Source organism: Dermacentor andersoni, chromosome 7 (assembly GCF_023375885.2).
Source record: "Dermacentor andersoni chromosome 7, qqDerAnde1_hic_scaffold, whole genome shotgun sequence".
NCBI lineage: Eukaryota > Metazoa > Arthropoda > Arachnida > Ixodida > Ixodidae > Dermacentor > Dermacentor andersoni.
Genome location: NC_092820.1, coordinates 168,279,926 through 168,297,863, shown reverse-complemented (window position 1 = coordinate 168,297,863; position 17,938 = coordinate 168,279,926). Strand labels below are relative to the sequence as shown.

Here is a 17,938-nt window from a genome sequence, read left to right as displayed (position 1 = left end):
TGTGCCAGCTGCAGCAGGGAATGGCAGCGCGTTTGGATTATCACATACTGCAATACGCTACCAATGGCACTACGCACCACATGCTGTAAAACAGATAGGTGAAGATGCTTATCGCAATAGGTTTGACGGCGATAGCTGTGAATGTGGCGTGGAACGACCCGGGCGGAGATTTGCTGGTACCAGAATAAAAAACTATGCACCGTCGTTTTCACGTGTAATGAACGGCTATGCGCCGTTCTCGATCGCGCATGCATCGCGCCTTTACTTGTTCACATGGGATTTAGTGGCCAAAAAACGGGGAACGGGGACGCGTTTTGGCTATCACCTGTCAAAAGCGTGCGCTGCACTTCTGACAGCACCATGCGAACAGATACACTCAAGCAAAAGTACATCCTTTGGGTCGTATCTTGCCACTCAACAATAATCTTCATCTGCCTTGTCTGCATTTCCTTTCTTTAACGCTGCGAGCTCGGTACTTCTAAATCGCGAACAGCATGCGCGTTATCAGCATGACAGAGCTTTCTAAACAGGAAAGTAGGGAGCGCAGCGTCTTCAAGAAAGGAAACGCAAGCAACGCAGATGACGATTATTGTTGTGTGGCAAATATACACCCCAAAGGGTTTACATTTGCCTAAGAGTGTAAGCAAAGGTGCTTATCATAATAGGATTGGCGTTGATAGTTGTGACTGCCGCGTCTGACGAACCTGGACAAGATATGCTGGTACCGAAATGAGAAACTGAGTGCGCGCCGGCGATTTCACATGAGACAGGCGAGAAAGTATGGCGGTGAGCTGTTCTCGATTGCACGCACCTCACGCATTTTTTTGTTCACATGGAATCTAGCGGCCAGAAAACATATCGTACGATCACAATTTGGCGACGTATTGAACGTTGGTGCCTAAAAAATAGTGTTTTCCGGGAATGTATGAACTGGTAAAAAATGAGCGTAGCCCTATTGGGTAATTTTCTGTTTTCTCGATTGCGAAACGTTGGCACCGGAAAGACATACGTAACAGGAACATATCAACGAGGTTCTACTGTATATAGGTACCGTGCAACAGGGCAGTGACCCTGCCCTAGTGGTATTTGCTCGATGTACTCTGCATCAGAATTGCAGCGGGCCCGAGCAACACATGCCATGAAAAACATTTACTTCAGAAACAGCTGCACAAAAAGTGCATAATAAATTGCTATAGCTGTAGATCAACAACAGTATAGTGCTTGTCATTGCAATAATTCAGAAAGAACCGAAGGCGTCAGTGCTCATACTACTTCACAATTTATGTAGTCTTGCAAGCGCAGTCAGAATTTTTGTCTTTACACAAGAGTTTTATATAGGCAGACAAAATGCTAATTCATTTAGTACTATTCAAATAACCTTCTTTAACCCTTTCTGGTTCAAATATTGTTTTTGGCATCACATCAATATCATATCACGCATCATAACATTAGTATTGTGGTGCCTCCACACCTTTGTGTTTAAGGGCGGCAGTTAGGCAGTAATGCTACTGGCACTCATCATGACTTACCTTTTATGCTCTTGGCACACTCCACATGTCAGCGTCATAGATTTAGTATGCATATAGCTTATTTTATGCTATTCACAGTAAACATTTTCAGTCCACTATTCAGCCATGTCACAAATACCCTTTGTTATTGACTGCGCTATGGACTACATCACACCATTTCTTGGCGCTCTTTGGTCATCATTGGTCCTTGTGCCACAAAACCCCATACATAATTGTGCATCAGGAAATGAAGAAATTTGTTGGGTACATTGAAGCCTTCTTTAACAAACTCTTCATGTTAGTATCACATTAGCTAGCACCTTGTTGCATGCGAGTCTTATATTTTCAGCCGTAAATTATGCTTGCATACCCCCAAAGTCATGTAGGCAGCTTTAGGTGGCACTAAACTTCAGAAACTTCAGTGTACCAGTGTGTGGACATTTCAGAAATTTAAGAACAGCCAAAGACGTGTTTGTTACCAAGTCTAGATTAATTATGTAACTAGAGTTGCTGGAACTGTGATTTCTCACTCTAGTTTTCACTTCGGCTTTTCTCACGGTCGGATATGCCTTGTGAGGTTTGCTGTTACAACAGGAATTACCGAACCAGAAAGCGTTAAAGGGAAGCTGAAGAATCTGTCGAATTCAATAATGAATGAATGTGTGGTTTTTATTGGCGCAAGGGCCAGGTATGGCCAAAGATCGCCATGCAAGTGTTAGTGATTTCGCAGTGGAGTAATGGGTTCTATGAAGTTGATGTGATGTGGCTGTGAAGGGGCCTAAAATATAGTCACTGTAGAGTGCGTACAATGTACGTGTAATAAAATTATGGCGATGACAAATGACGTGTACTATGAGCATTAAGGTGCATTTCAAAATAATGATACAATATAAAAAAATTGCATAAGTTTCTAAAATTCACTAGAGCACCATGGCCTCGTTAAAGCCCTTGAGACACAAGGACCTGGAGGCATGTGCTATATATTCAATATATTCAATATATGAATTCAATAAGACGCTCATATACGGATGCGGGAATCTTATAAACCATGCACGTAAAATTTTGGCCGGGATTTTTCACTTAGGAACGACGTAATCGACGGTTAAAATTGCGCTGTTGCTCCGCCCCCCGTCGAGTGCCGCGCACTGCTGCTGACACTGACGATGCATGCGGAGACCGGAAACCGCGGCGTAGTGACGTCGGCACTGGTGTTCCGCTCCTTCGCAGTCTCCGTGACCGCGCCTGACCGCGCTTGTTTCTGCATGCATGCCGTCATAATCTGCCTTGCTCGAGCCTGCATTCCTTTGTTTGTGCGTATGTAGAGTGGTAGTTGACGTGCGCAGCATCGATTGAAGTGGTGGGCCGATCATGCCGGCATTCTGTGCAGCCTACAGTTGCACGAACACGAGCGGCCGCAACGATGTTACATTACTCCCCGCAAGACAAGCTTGCAGCTAAGTGGGAGGCTGCTGTGAAGCGAAAGAATTTCAAGCGCTCAAGAACAACAGTGCTGTGCTCTAACCACTTCCGTGACGACGATTACTACCAGAGTTTATCAATGATGCGTGAATGAGTGAGAGTAGGACTTTCTGCTAACAGGCTTTCTAAACGCAGCGCGAAAAGGTCAGGGCAATGAACGCACAAAGGCGGGACAGGTGCGGACAGACGGATGGTAACTGGTCTTGGAAGACCTTATGAATACATGAATCGCCAAACCTGAATTTTGATTTATTGCTAGCTCCTTCGTGTTAGCACGCTGAACGGAAGGTACATGTTCATCTCCCACCGTTGACGCAGGTTTCGTGGCAAACCGCCCTTAATTTTCTATTCGCACGTGTGTTGTGAAACAGCCAACATGCAGCTACCATAATGCAGTGCAAGTGTAAAGTTTTCATGTGTTTGAAAGTTGGCGCACGCCAAGACGCTGCGCTCCCCCTCGCGCACAGAGAGAAACCGGCTGTCTCACATAGCTGACGGAATTCGCCGCCTTTACGGCTCCGGTTACGAGTAGCGTGCGGATGGCGCGCTGATGAAGGCCACTACACGTGCTAAAAGAGCCGGGAAACTTTTCCCGCATGTAAACCATCTGTGTAGATTACCGACAGCTTTGGGGCAGCGCACAAATGTCTACTATTGCATCCCTCCTTACGCTCCACGAGGAGGCATGCAGGCACATAAAAATACAGTTGTTCGCCCGGAAACGAACTCACTGGATCGCTCAATACAGCTTTGCAAAAAACATACTCACCAAAGAACATTTCTAACACGAGAAGGTGCTAACACTTCGCTTTCGTTCGCGTCGAAAGTACTGCTTGCTACCAGCATCTTTTGCTTCTTGGAGAGGCCGGCTACGTATACATGTAGGGAGCAACGCCGAACTCGTCAGAGAAACACAAGCTCTCGAAATTTACCATTACCGTTTCACCAAACCACAGCGCCAAACCACCTTGCACCGTGCTTCATTGTGGCGGCAGCGGCCAGTCCGGACGAACACCAATGTTGACGTCACGAGGCGCCCAACCAATCACAGGCGGAAACGAGGCGCGCGAGCTGCCCGAGTCTGCTGCTGCACTTTTCATCGAAATAAAATGTGTTTTCTCTTTTTCGCTCAATTTCTATGCAATATTCAAACTCTGAGGGTTGAAAACCATTACGTGTAGCTCTTCACTCATTTTTTCTGGAAAACTCCTCTGCTTCCCTTTAAGGATGCCTAGCGTTTTGTAATCCCTGCCACAGGAGTCATTAGGCCACAAAAGGTCAAGGATGGCCAATGTCTTGTAATCAATACTATGTTTTCTCAGCAACTAGTTATACAAACTAGGCATAGCAACCTGGGTCACCTAGTTTGGCAGGCATGCAGGCAATACATACTAGGACAGCACGAGCCCTCTCTTAGCACTGTATGCTTACCCATTTCTATATGTCGCTCCTACTCTTCAGGGAGATGGAACTCGTATTGCCTGAATTGCACTCAAGAGTACTTATATGAGGTTAGAACAACAAATGTTAGTTTCACATCAGTTGGTGCCTCAGAGTGAAATTTGCGAGCATGCCGCGCAAAACTAAAATGGACATCTGTGGACCAGAATATTTTGCTCTTGCACTCACGTTTATACAGTGTGCTTAATCTTGAACCCTCGTCGTCATATGTTGGTGTGGCCTGCGCAAGAAGTGCGGGTTTGGCGATGGAGCGGTACCTGCTGCAGTGGCTTAGTGGCTACGATATTGCAATGCTAAGCACGAGGTCATGGGATCAAATCCTGGGGCCGTATTCTGAAATGATCTGCTTGAGCGAAATCGGATGACGTAGCTCATCTGTTTTTGCTAAAACAACCACCTGGTGCGCCTGACAGCAAACTACCGCCAAGGCAATAGTATCGCTGAAGTGGATCATTTCAGAATACGGCCCCTAGCCACAGTGGCCACATTTCATTGGGGGCGAATGCAAAATTGCCTGTATACCAGGCACTGGGTGCATGTTAAATAACCACTGGTGGTCAAAATTCTTCCAGAGTTCCCTAAAATGGTGAGCCCCATAATCAAATCGTGGTGTTGGCATGTAAACCCAGATTTTTTTTATGACCACCAAGATGAGTTAACATTAGTGGCAAGCATGTTAAATAAAAGACGCAGAGTCAGCAGGCCTAAGCCAATGACTGCACTAAGCAGCCCACGACGTACCCGTTCACATGACCTAGCAACTCCAGTCGTATACAACCAAATGAATGTTTACTTAAGTAAAGCTCAAGTTTGGTTTTCACCTGAACGCCACTGAGCAATGTTTTCACTTCGTGTCTCTGCAAGTGGACAAATTCATCCTAACCTTTATTTTCGTTTCCAAGGCATGATGTTACGTGCAGCTGCGATGCTACAGGTGTATGCCAATACCTAGGTCATAACTGCTTAGCACAGTAAAAGAGGTCGCATGCTATCACAGTTATCCGCTCTTCTAGTTCCCACAGGCCCTGGCAAAAGATGGCTGCCACCTACAAGTGCTGCAAGTGCAAGTCTATATTCTGCGACAATTTGAAACGCAGTGGCAAATACAATTCTGTCCAACTCAGGAACTTGTACAAATGTGCAAGCAGATTAGCTCACTTTCATGACAATGCAGTGAAGCAGAATTCCCTCTATCAGCATTCCTTTGCAAAGTATGTTCTGTAATGTGCAGGCAGAGACAAGGTGCAACAAGGTGTTGTGGACATAGGTTATAGTGTTGTCACTTGTGTATTCTTGTGTTGTCACTGTGTATAGTTTGAAAGAATGCATTTAATGACATCTAAACATTTTCTTACTGTGCTCTTACTGTACATTCTTTGATTTGGAAGGCTAAGGATCTCGCATCATACCGCAGTCTATAAAATATCATTTCGGATCAACAGTGAGCAAACAAGGAAAGCCTCAATGTGCAACTAACATTTCAGCAGGACTTGTCAAAGGCATAAGTTATTTTAGAGTGTTCAGGCTCGTAAGAGATTCTCTGTGCAAAGTGTCATTTTCTAAGTGAGAGAGGGTGAAATGCCAAGATGTCCTTGGACAACTGCACATGACATCAGAATCTGGCCTTCTCTCTAAAGCTATGATAATTTTGGTTCTGCTTTCTTTATACAGAGGCCTTCCATATGTATCAATGCATATGTATGTTCCAATATCATCACAAATGTCTATGTATATCATTTTCAGGACTGTGCGAATATTTGAAAGAATCCCTTTCAATTAAAAACTTCGGAACCGGTATTTTGCAAAATTGTGACCACCAGCTAGATGAGGTTGAGCCTCTTGCAAGCCTTGCAGTCACTCCTTGCGGGACTAGTCATGTTCATTAAAGAGGTCAGCACAGCTCAACCACTAGCTGCAGTCACACGACACCCAAGTGAACACAGAGAAAAGACGGGGAATCCGGGAGATGGCAATTCAAGGCGATGAGCAAAACGTGAACAAGGTGAATGCAGGAGCCAACGTTTCGACAAGTGGACTTGTCTTCTTCACAGCGACTCAAACTAAGTGTATGCACTTGTTTCACTACTTCTCTGAGCTTGGCATGCCTTTTTTTTTGCCACACTCACACTTGGGGAGTGTATTTAGTGCAATACAATCGTGACTGTGCCTAGTCATGCAAGACACACACATTTTCAGCAAAAGTTGCCTAGCGAACACTTGCATATTTAAACAAGACAAATAGCACTGCAGAACAGAACTATGTCAAACCGTAAACTGTTTTTCTTTGTGACAAAGCTAAGCACAGCATGTAAGACAAGAACACAGAAAGACAAACATGACATGACAGTCAGCATAGTCAGTCTTTCTGTGTCCTCTTAGCACTTAGTTCAATGTTGCATTGGTTTTGCCATGAATTATAAACTTGCCCAAGCATCCACCCTCGCCTGCTTTTCTTGATTTATAGGCTGTTTTCTTGCAATCAGCAAGAAAAGTTTTGAAGTAGGTTTTAAATGGTTCCATCAGAATCAATGGCTAGAGCAGCCGGGACATAAAAAGCCATTTAACATTGCGACACTTTCGCAAAACAGTTGGACCTAGGCAAGTTGGCAGCTCAGTTTCGCAGAAGGAATACACAATTTGACAGCTTGAGGAATAGACTGGCTTTATACAAAAGTAAAAGCAGGTTTGTCGAGTGGCAGTGGCGGCGCCGCAGTCAGGCAGCCGCTTTCCTTTCAAGACTGAACAAGAGAACATGGGGTAATGACCCATATGGCGAGGCAAACTGGATTTCCGGAGCAAGGGGCAATGACCTTCATGGCGGGGACAACGAAGTAACGAACGGTCACTACAGATGTAACAAATTGCCGGGTATAAAAAGTAAATGACTTGTTTCTAGCCTATATTAGGAAGTAACAGACGTATGCTTAAAATGAATACCTGATATAATTAAAGTATTCTTGCACCAGATGTGACTTCATTATAATGACATCTGCTTAGTACAATACTAAGCAATAGATGACGCCCGCCTGGGTGTCACAATCTCTTTGTACTACAAGTGCCAACAGCTTGCAACTTGTAAATGATGCACTCATGCACAGGTTGAACACTTCTGCAATTTACTGTACAGCCTGGTAATAAAAAAAATTTCTGTGTACCAATTAACACATGCAAAGTATCACAACATATTAATGAGGACATTTTATTTACAGCTTCCAATAACACTTGCACACAAATGTTTTGGAATATCACCAGAGTTGGACAGGCTCCAAATTAACCGGCAGCATGGGAAAACTGGCTTGCCTTCCGCATATTTTTGCAGGTCTTCTTTCTGGAAGATTGATAACATCAATGAAAACTATGACAAGCTGTATTTGTGACATGTTTTCTGTCAAATCCCGTCACTTTGTCACAAAAGCCTTTCCTGTGAAAGCAATAATAAATCTTTTTCTTTTTAAAAGATCAAACAATGTTTGCCGAGTAAAACTACAGCATTCACAAATTGCTACTCACACCAGCCACACAAAGCTGAGCCAACCATCCAGTAGCATGGAAAAAATAATCACTGGGCTTCATTGAATTCATTCAGGTTGCCTTGACATTTGCACATGTGGCATGACATTTTTTGTTAAATATGCTAACAAATCAAGGCTGTTAGCAGAAAAAAAAAGAAAGAAAAAAGAAGGCTACCATTAATGTGGTGCATGTCACGAACCCAGTTGTTGCACACTAGGACACTTCGAAGTAGGCGATGCAAAATGGGAGACCAGTAAAAATGCGTGAATTAGTATCCGGACGCTTCAGCACCCCTTTCCCTCACAAACAGTCATGGCAGTCTCATACTTTCCACGTGTTCCCAACCCGAACACGAGCGCATCACGCAAAGTCAGTACACAATCCACCACCCATCATCGTTATCCGACATGGCGTGTGGCGGGGTGTGCACAGCAGCATTTCAGAGTCAAGCAAACGTCCTCTTATGCCATTGCTGGCGTAGCTGGCCACACAAGTTCCCGACTCAGAACAGAATGGCTCCGAAGCCAAACGTTCGTTTCATGCTGTCCCAATAGTGGCGCTGCCAGCCATCTCGTGTGCGGTCCGCCTCTCCCTGTGGGACTCCTTCCTGCGTCAGCGTCACCTCGGTGCAGTCAGACTTCTGCTCGATATTGATGGTCACGTCAGAGTAGTGACTCTGGGGCCAGCTGCCAAACCGCCACCGCATGCGGATCTTCTTGTCTGGGACCTGTGCAAAACACCAAAGTTGCTTTTTAGAGTGACAGCTCGTGCACAGCACAGATTCAGCTGGCTCCTACCGCGCTCCAGCTTGGTTTGTAGTGATGCGAATACGTTTGAAGACTGGAGCAAAAGAATGTCTGCAAAAACCTAACATTCAGCTGGTCCCAGAGCAATAAATGGAATCGCGTGACATGAATCCTGCCAGATCTTGGTTGCACTCTCAGTGAACTGCGCTCCAAGTTGGAGTGCTGCACCCTGAACGAACCATGTGAATGTGTTCTGAGCATTTTATTTCGACTAGCCAAATGCAAACCTTGCGACTGGAGAGCTCTGAAGTGGTGAAAAGCAACCAGTCAGATGTGCCGCAAGATTCACGCACAACATACCACCGCGTAGACTAGCAGAGGTGCACAGCGCAAAGAGTGAAGCTTTGGTGAGTGCACATAGCTTATATAGTTTGTTTAGTCTTCAGAGAGTGCAGTCTACATGTTTGGGGAAGCAGGACCTTTGTGTCAGATTTTATAACTTGCACAATTTCCGTCACTTCTGCCATTTTTTTTTTATAGATAAGAGAGAAAAGTCAGGGCATATTTCATCTGTCTGCTCCATAGCGTTGCAGCAGTCATTGGCAGCAGTTTCACCGTGCTTTTGAGTGAACTGTTTATGCCAGTCATAAAGCCCAAGCTTAAGGTCACAGTTGTGGAACATGCTCATAATACCATGTCATAAGATGCACATGCACAGCTATATATGAAAGTTAATGAGCATTGTACGACAAGACATCAAAATTTCTTTTTCATATCTAGCACTTTTTGAAACTGATATTCAAATAGAAACAGGTATTCAACCAATATATAAGCAAATACATTAAGACAAGTGCAAACAGAAGTTCGCACTTTGCGCGAACTTCTGTTTGGTTTGACTTTTCAGCCGTTTTCGTGGTGTACACATGCATAACACTTTGCAGACACAACTGTCACCGCACGATCTACATGCTGTGCTCGTATGTTTTCAATGCCCAAACCTATGATGCTTAAAAAAAGAACACCCACTAGCTCGAGGAAGGTTCCGCTGACGTTGCCTCCAAATAGTTCGAATCTTCCTCCTTTCTGCACTTCCAAGACACATGGGCTCTGGCTGAAAGCCTGCACCATCTGCGTAGCCATACAGAAAAAAGGAAAAAAAAAAAGACCATGTGCTGTAAATATGTGCGCACATGCACATTTTGCTTGTTAACAGAGTACTGACCCATATTTTCAAAGTTGTAGGAACCCTACCACATGCTTCTTGCCATGTAACAAGATGAAGGTTGGGAAGAACTTGTATTTCATTTCAGCACTCTAGTAGGTCTCGAAATGCCAAACGTGGTGCCATCAACATTATTGTGACATGACACAAAGCAAAATTTGCTGACATAGTGTAGCAATAAAAATCCTAATTGTTGTTGAGTTTAACATCCCAAAACTGCACATTGGCTTGTGAGGGACATTGTAATGGAGGGCTCCGGATTAATTTTAAACACTTGGGGTTCTTTAATGTGAACTTAAATCTAAGTATACACAAGCATCTTCGCATTCCGCCCCCATCGAAGTTCAGTTTCCGTGGCCGGGAATCAAACCAGCAATGCTGCTTTGCCCGAAACAATGCCCGAAACCACACAATGCTACAGCCACTGAGTTAAGTTTGTAGCAATAAGACCACACTCCGATTCATACTGATCATGCAACACCGCGGAAACTGTGCAACTGGTTTGGTCACAGATGTCTCACTCGGGGCATTTCACACTGCAGTTGTATTAGACCGACAACGCTTTTTGTGGAATAACTACTTTACATACTACAATTACAACTTGGGGATGCTGGGTCACATCAAATTGCATGTTATTTGGGCACGTCTGTGCTGCCCGTACGCGACGCACTATGTTTGGCCACAAGTAAAAGCGATGTGCTGTGGCCGCTGGCCGCAGGAAATGTGTCACTCAGCTTGTTCTATCATAAAAAGAAAGCTCGGAATTTTGACCACTTGGGATTCTTTCACGTAAACCCAATGCACAGTACACGAGCATTCTTGCACTCTGCCCCCACTGAAATGCAGCTGCCACCGCCCGGATCGAACCGGCAACCTCGAGCTCAGCAGTGCCACGCCACAGCAACTGAGCTACCATGGTGAGTATAAAGTAAAAAAAAAAAAAAAGCAGTGTCAGCACCCTTTTAAAATGATGAAAGAAAAAAACACCGCAGAAAAGACCAAGTCACACTTATGCCATTGTATATGGGTTGGTCTTGGAGCAAGCAAAAGGAACTCGGCCTTAGCACGTTTACCTCCTTGACAGTCAGGGCTCGGTAAACCTCTTCAGCTGTGCACTTGAAACTCTCCACCTGCATGATGCTAGTGGTGTCCACTTTGACGAGGCTGGGTGCCTTGTCACCCGAGGAGCCATTTAGTGGCTGTAAAGAGAGGATACCGTGCCATCGCTGTCATCACACAGGACCAACATGTTGGCTTGCCAGTTGCGGGTCAGCTAAGCCAAGCCCTTCGTTAAAATGTGCATGCACATCCAGAATATGCCTTTTCAAGTTGCAACTGCCCAGTATTCAACATTTTTGCTACCATAATGCATATTAAGAGTTGCCAGTGAAGAAATATGTGCTTCGGTTACACCTACGCGCACTTTCTCTTTCATTACAGCAGTAGAATACTAATTAAAACAAAGCATGGCCAACATAATTTTACATCTATTTCATTTACAACCTATAATTTGCTGCATCTATGTAAAGTATATTGGGTGTCAACTGTACTTAAAAAATGTGCTTAAACAGACCAGAAAAGTCTGTGTATATTTACACATAGCTATTCAATCTAGCCGGACATGCCATTGTAAAGAGCTTCATTCGCTGAATGTAAGCCATAGCACATCTTAGCTCCTACAGATCATCTAATCTCATTCTCCACCAACACTTCCGATTAACACCTCGATCAGAAAAACAGCTTTTCCTTGGATCACAAATAGTAGATTAGAATGCCATAGTAGGAGGATGATGCACACTATCACAAATGCATCAATTTTCCAAAAGGGCATCTCATCTCAAATGGATGAGGTGTGATATACTGTATATAGGCATAACATTGTAGTGACAGGGTAACAGCAGCTGATGCAGAACCTGTGTAATAGTGAACCTTTCCATCTAGTTTTGTGACGCCATGCAAGACCATTGGGCTCATGACTGGACTCCTGGGTTCAAATCGCGCCCTTGAAAAAAAAAAAAAAAAAAAAAAAAGTCGCTGCACTATTATGTTCCTCGTGTAATTTCTGCAGTACTTTTTCTTTTGTCATGCAGTGGAATAAAAGGGGACACCCTTATTTTAGCAACCATAGGGTGAGGGGGCTGTGATAATAGTGTATGGACTATTAAGATAGTCCTCCCTCACTATAATGAGTGTTATCTCAAATACAATTTTAGTATACAGGGTTCAGGGCCAGTTTTTAAAAAGAGGAAAGGGTGACAAAATGGAACACACCATCCTATATAGCCTGTTCGAAGGCGACCTCAACTTATGCTGTGCCCTCTGGTATGCATGAAACAATCAATGAAACCCGAAACATGTAGAAGCCGTGCCAAGTACGCAGAAATAGAGAACTGCTGCAGAGTCACTACACCTGAAGCACTGTAATATATCACGTAAAAGAGCTGTGCCATAAATGCATGCATCAATCTTGTCACCTCCTCTGCGTCCTCAATGTAACCTTATCCCACATGCAATCCAGCTTGCCCCGACACAAGCACCAAACATGAAATAACATTTCTCAGGCAAAACTACATACCGTTTGCTTATAGTTAACTGCAGTCTTGCCTGTCGACTTGACCTGGTTGATGGAATCACTTCTTGTAGGAAGAATCATTCCTTGTGAGAATTCTGTACGAATAGAAACAGAGGGCAGAGCCTACCTGAACAAAGCTGCAGGCATGCAATATGAATGTCTTCATCATGATCTATTTGCAAGACTATTAGAGGGCATGCAAGAGATTGCATGAGCCAAATCACAACCAGGCATTGCTGCTTGAAAACAAAAACACAACAATATATTGAGATGCATACAACATACCTTGCTTAAGTGCTGCAATGTAGGTTTCTAGCCTTTCTCTGATTATTTGGGTACCCTTCGATCTCATCAACTCCTTTAGTGCTTCAGCCTTATCACCTTTAGACAAGACAGTCACTGTCACCTGAAAGAACAACAACTCGGTATTACACCCTTTTTCTTATCCTTCGTCTATAAAAAGGCTTCATCAATTACATTTTTTTTTTTTCATATTAAGAAAGCCTGAGCCAACACCAACGTCTAAATGCATTTGAAGTCGAATCTTGGTGTAACAAAGTTGCATTTGACACAAAAATACCTTAGTTATATCATATGCTTGTTATAAGCATACATGTGTTTCATGCTAATATTGGTGAGAAACACTTCAGACTTACTTCGTTAATAATCCAATAATCCATTATACTGATGTTCAACTGTATAGCATGCTATGGGTTATAACTACCGTTTTTCAAACATATGAACTTGCACAGCACAGCTTGGTTTACAAAGTAGGATGAAAAAGAAGAAAAAGCAACTGTGCCACTTACACAAATAGGTAAACAAATTTTCCCACCCACAATGTACAGCTATTTGTGAAGTCATCGGCCAACTTCAATAACAAAGACACTGACTTCAATTTGCAAGGGCACTTACATTCTAGTGAATCTGTTCACAGTCTAAGAACATCGTTAAGCAATAACATTTAAACACCCGAGGAAAAGACAAGGTACACTAGGTCATAGCAATGACCTGCGTAACCTTGCATGAGCTTTTTTATTACAACTTATTTCAAGCGAATCGGTTCAGCAATCGTTTATCGAGAGCATATGAACAGTGTAATCGAAGTTGGCCTCAAGCTAATGCTTCCTCTTAAACTAGAGATGAAGATATTGTTGGTACTTCTAGGACCGCCAATAAGGCCTCTTGGTTGAAACAGCACAAATTTGCAATATACATGGAATGAAAAGACACACAACTTGCACTGTCAACCTGAGCCAAACAACTACAATCAACAGTGAAAGTGTGTTTCTACGCTCCACTGTAAATTCACAGTTAACATGACGGATCCATGCCAATTTGTTCAAGTGTCATGCAGCAGATAGTTCAGCACGTTTGTTTCTATTAAGATACATGTTATAGCAAGCCACTAAAAGGTCATGGGAGCCACTTGCTGAGGTCGTTCATAGCTTGATTTACCACACATGAGCAGGCAGACTGTAGTCCAGCAATTCGAAGAATGAACTGAAGCATGAATTGCTGAGCATACACTGATTTAGGTTAACTGTTGGTATGCCTTTGTTTTAAGCAAGCCAAGGCACACAGTGAAAGCTACTTACATCCACATCGCTTGGGTCATGCTCTTCACTCAAGTTCGGTATCTCCACCTTCCCCTCAATGGGCTCATCACTGTCATCTGGCTCACCCTGCCACTTAAGTTCAATGACCCACTCGTAGAAGAAGATGAGCTTCGCCTTCCGGTTGTTGGCGACAGCTTCACCTTCGCATTTGGGCATTTCCACGATCTTGCAGGTCCCTAGGTTCAGGATACACACAAGCACATACTCAGCAAGTTAAAAATGAAGCAATTCAGTGGATAGCACACTACGTTGTGAAGCATCAAGTTGGACTGAAGGTACACAAGAGTAAAACTATGATGCTATTATGGATGGCTTTTTGAATGCACAAAAAATGTAAGTGGCAATTCAGTTTTGCAGAAGAAACATTCTCTACCGCCAGTATTTCTAATTGAAGGCATTCATCTGCCCACCATGACAGAGCCTGCTCCACTTCAACTGAGGTCCTCTTAAAATTTTAGGTTTCTCTCCAAAATCAGTGTGTAACAAATATATCCTTATGACAAATATTGAATACACCGAAGGTATTTTTATGTCGGTTACAGCTTTGTCATACAAGGTTCAAGTTATTCATATTTTTCGCTAAACTATTACTGACCGACGCAGTGGAAGTCGAAGATGCATCCCGATTTGATGTTCATGTCGAAGCCTGTGAACTTCACAGCAGTGCCAACGAGAATCGATCTAGAAGGCTCCGCTAAAGAAAGTCTGGGCAGCACAAGGATTGAAATTCAACACAGTGTATGCTCCCTGTTACTCAGAAGTTAGGAAAGATACAGCAGATGTGTACGAATTCAGCACTAGTCTACTTCTGTCGTGTTAACTGGTGTGTCTGTAGTTCACTGTGCTCCTTTTTCTGGAACATTAAAGAGCAACTCCACAATCCCGCTATGGGCACCCTGCAATGGTTAGGCGGCGCAGCAATCGGCTCAGCCGTCAGCACCACCGTGTCAGTTGCGCAAAACACCGAGGTGGCCACTGCTACGGAGGCATGCTTTTGTGGCGCTCGTTTGAAACCTGCCGGACGTTCTAAATTGCGGTTTTAAGGCAATCGAAAACATTGAGGCCCATTTTGGACCACCGACGCTGGAGAAAGGACGTCAGATTTACGACTGCAACCATGTATATTGTGTCAAAGAAGTAAACATCACGGACATCACAGCGAGGTGCTTAAACTAAATTATGGTGTTTTAGGTGCCAAAACCACGATATGATTAGGAGGCACGTTGTGGTGGGGGACTACAGAATAATTTGGACCGGCTGGAGGTTCTTTAATGCAGACCTAAATCTAATTACACAGTTGTTGTGGTATTTCGACCCCATCGAAATTTGAGTTCGACGTCGTAAGCATGCTTGCTTTGTTGTGACAAATACTTCGCGACCTGCGAATCATGATTGACAAATCATGATTTTATGCCATTTAAGTGAGCAAATACGGCTATGGATGTCTTTTAACTGTCATTTGTAGCTTCATTACTTGGAGCATGCCTTGCACCACACAATTGTAGAGGTTTTGGCAAATTGGCACGTAAGTGCTTTTTTCTTTGTTGACAAAGTGCCTCGTGCATATTCTGGTATTGTCGTTCGGGCTTGAATGTGAGAGGGCATTACCGCTGATCGAAGCATCATAGAGAGCAATCAGCTGAGACTAAACAACGTGAAGACTGAACAAATATGCGCTAGCGTCTGCGAGAGAAATGCTAATTGTCGAATACTCGACGTGTGCTGCAGTGTACTCCAACTTTAGTTCTGTTGTTCTAAGAACAAGCAAATATCAGCGCGAATGAGCTCGGTTATAGCATTCGCGCCTTGATGTAGGCGCAGAAAGAAACACAGCGCGTACAAAGCTCCAGCATGGAGCGCTTACAGCGCTAGATTTGACACGTAACAACCATTGCGTGTTTGTTTTGAAGCAAGACGAGCTAAACAACTATCTAAACTGATTTACAAGAGCGGGAATCAGTTCATGCCTTCTTATGCAGTTGACGCTTTATTGTGTTTTTACAGATGCCGCTGCTGGTTTTTTATTTTATTTTTCTTGTTTTTGCATTTACGTCTTAGTTCGTTTAACAGAATTCACAAGACCGACATGAACCGCGACTATCCACTGCAGCTGCCGGGTTGCTTCCCCCGGTTTTGAAGGGAAGCGGTACAATTTAATACCGATCTACATTCCCTTCGAGGTGGTGACAATCCTTAACGTAGCAGTATCTGCGTTGTTCTTTTTGTTCACACTTCTCACGAAGGAGCTGCCAAGAGGCCGCGGTGAATCCATGGAAAGTTGGAAAAGCAGGCTTTCAGGCGGGCCTGAGCGCACCACGGACAATGGTGAAATGACGTTGAGGGCCTAACCGCGGGTGCTCACCGTCGCTGCTAGGTGGCGCGACATGTACAGGCCAAACTTTAAAGCAGGGTGCCCATAGAACAAGCAATCATCCGAATCGAAGTCGTCGGCGAGGATGCTTACGACAAGCTGTCATGTGGTTTTGGATCGGCGTCGGTCACTACACTGCATCTGAGCTTTAATAAGTGGCCTTTCGGGCTAGGAATTTCCCGATAAGTTTGCAGGCACAACGTAAATCATACAGTAACACATACATCGACTCAAGTTCAGTAATACACTGTTCCTGCACAATACACCACACATTACTTCCTTCTCCCCTACATACACACTATAAAAGGCCCCAATAACTGCAACAATAAACGCATGCGTTTAAAAACAAACGGTGAAGAGCAGTGTCAAAGTTGAAACGTCGACAATACGAACCATAAACACTAAGCCAATGAACAAGCGCAATATTAGACTACTCAGAAAAAATTCGTCGACTCTGAAACAGCACTAACAAGAAACTAGGCGTTTGAAACAAACTAAAAATCCGAGATCAGGGGGAAAACTTACCTCTAGAGTCACTCACTTCGATGTTGGTAAGGAGCTCGTTAAGTTTGTCCTTGGACCAATACGAGGCATTCTTCTCGGTCCTAAAGTAATGGGGAAAACGGCGGTGTCGATCACTTGCCCATTCATTCAGCGTCGTAAACGGAACGCGGCTGTACCGTGTGCAGGTAGACGTTGGAGCCGATTCGGCCTTAAGCTTGTGTGCGTTAGGCAGGTAATGGTGATAGAATTTTGCGCCAAGGACCAGCACAGCGCGGCAAATTCTGCGTGGGAAGCTTACCAGTGCCAGTTGTTCACGTTGGTAGCGTCGGGCCGTTCTTCGACGATCCATCGCGGGTCACCTTCGCCCCACTTGGCCATGTTTTCCCAGTGGTACCGGCGGCACACGGTAGCGTCGACGAGGAAGCTTTGACTACTCGATGAACCAACCTTCGCTTCACCAAAAGACGCGCAAGGCTATGTGCGACGGCGTGCGCTGGCGGCTTGGTCCCGTTACCAAGGCGTGAGAGTCTAGAAAATTCGCGATATTGCTCGGCGCTCGCTTTCTAGCGGAAGACATGCAGCGCCACAGCGGTTGCTTGCGTCGTTTCCGTGACAACAGCCACGCCGCGAAAACGTAATGCTTGTGGCATTAAAGCTAGAGTCGCTAGAGTGTACTAATCAAGGCCAAGGCCATCTATGATCTAGGTCATTTTCAGATTTTTAAAATTGACACGCTTTGAAGCACAAAAATTAAGTAATTATTATATAATTCGTGCCTGTAAAATCTTTTGTGGAATACTTTAACACAATTTTTTTACCAATTGACGTTAACATTACCATAAACGTAAAAATACGTTAACTTTTACTGTTTCTGAGCAATAATGTAAACAAGTACAATATTTTAGCACAGTAAAGTACAGAATTAGGTGTATATGTTTATCTA

General features: G+C 44.0%; 1 protein-coding gene across 2 annotated transcripts; it reads right to left on the bottom strand.

Moving 5' to 3' along the window:
• Positions 1-7,633: 7,633 nt before the first annotated feature.
• Positions 7,634-17,585, bottom strand: LOC126533043 (activator of 90 kDa heat shock protein ATPase homolog 1). Of its 2 annotated transcripts, none has more exons than XM_050180235.3 (8): positions 17,294-17,585; positions 17,017-17,096; positions 14,100-14,296; positions 12,787-12,907; positions 12,505-12,596; positions 11,003-11,128; positions 9,734-9,835; positions 7,634-8,688 (listed from the first exon to the last, which is right to left on the bottom strand). In XM_050180235.3, exons 1-8 carry the CDS (start codon positions 17,371-17,373, stop codon positions 8,464-8,466), a joined length of 1,023 nt encoding a protein of 340 aa, XP_050036192.1. In that variant the 5' UTR covers positions 17,374-17,585; the 3' UTR covers positions 7,634-8,463. The 2 variants fall into 2 exon arrangements, with proteins under 2 accessions (XP_050036192.1, XP_054927715.1); XM_055071740.2 differs by lacking the exon at positions 17,294-17,585 and adding an exon at positions 14,716-14,825 and having other exon boundaries at positions 17,017-17,076.
• Positions 17,586-17,938: the final 353 nt, after the last annotated feature.

What these genes read in the sequence shown, in the direction of transcription:
- LOC126533043 (XM_050180235.3), bottom strand. Translation starts at nt 17,373, where the DNA reads ATGGCCAAGTGGGGCGAAGGTGACCCGCGATGGATCGTCGAAGAACGG. An exon ending in CATTGCAGCACTTAAGCAAG is followed by an intron (nt 12,597 to 12,786) that starts GTATGTTGTATG and finishes CTATTCGTACAG; the next exon opens with AATTCTCACAAGGAATGATT. An exon ending in GCGGAACCTTCCTCGAGCTA is followed by an intron (nt 8,689 to 9,733) that starts GTGGGTGTTCTT and finishes TGTTTTGCACAG; the next exon opens with GTCCCAGACAAGAAGATCCG.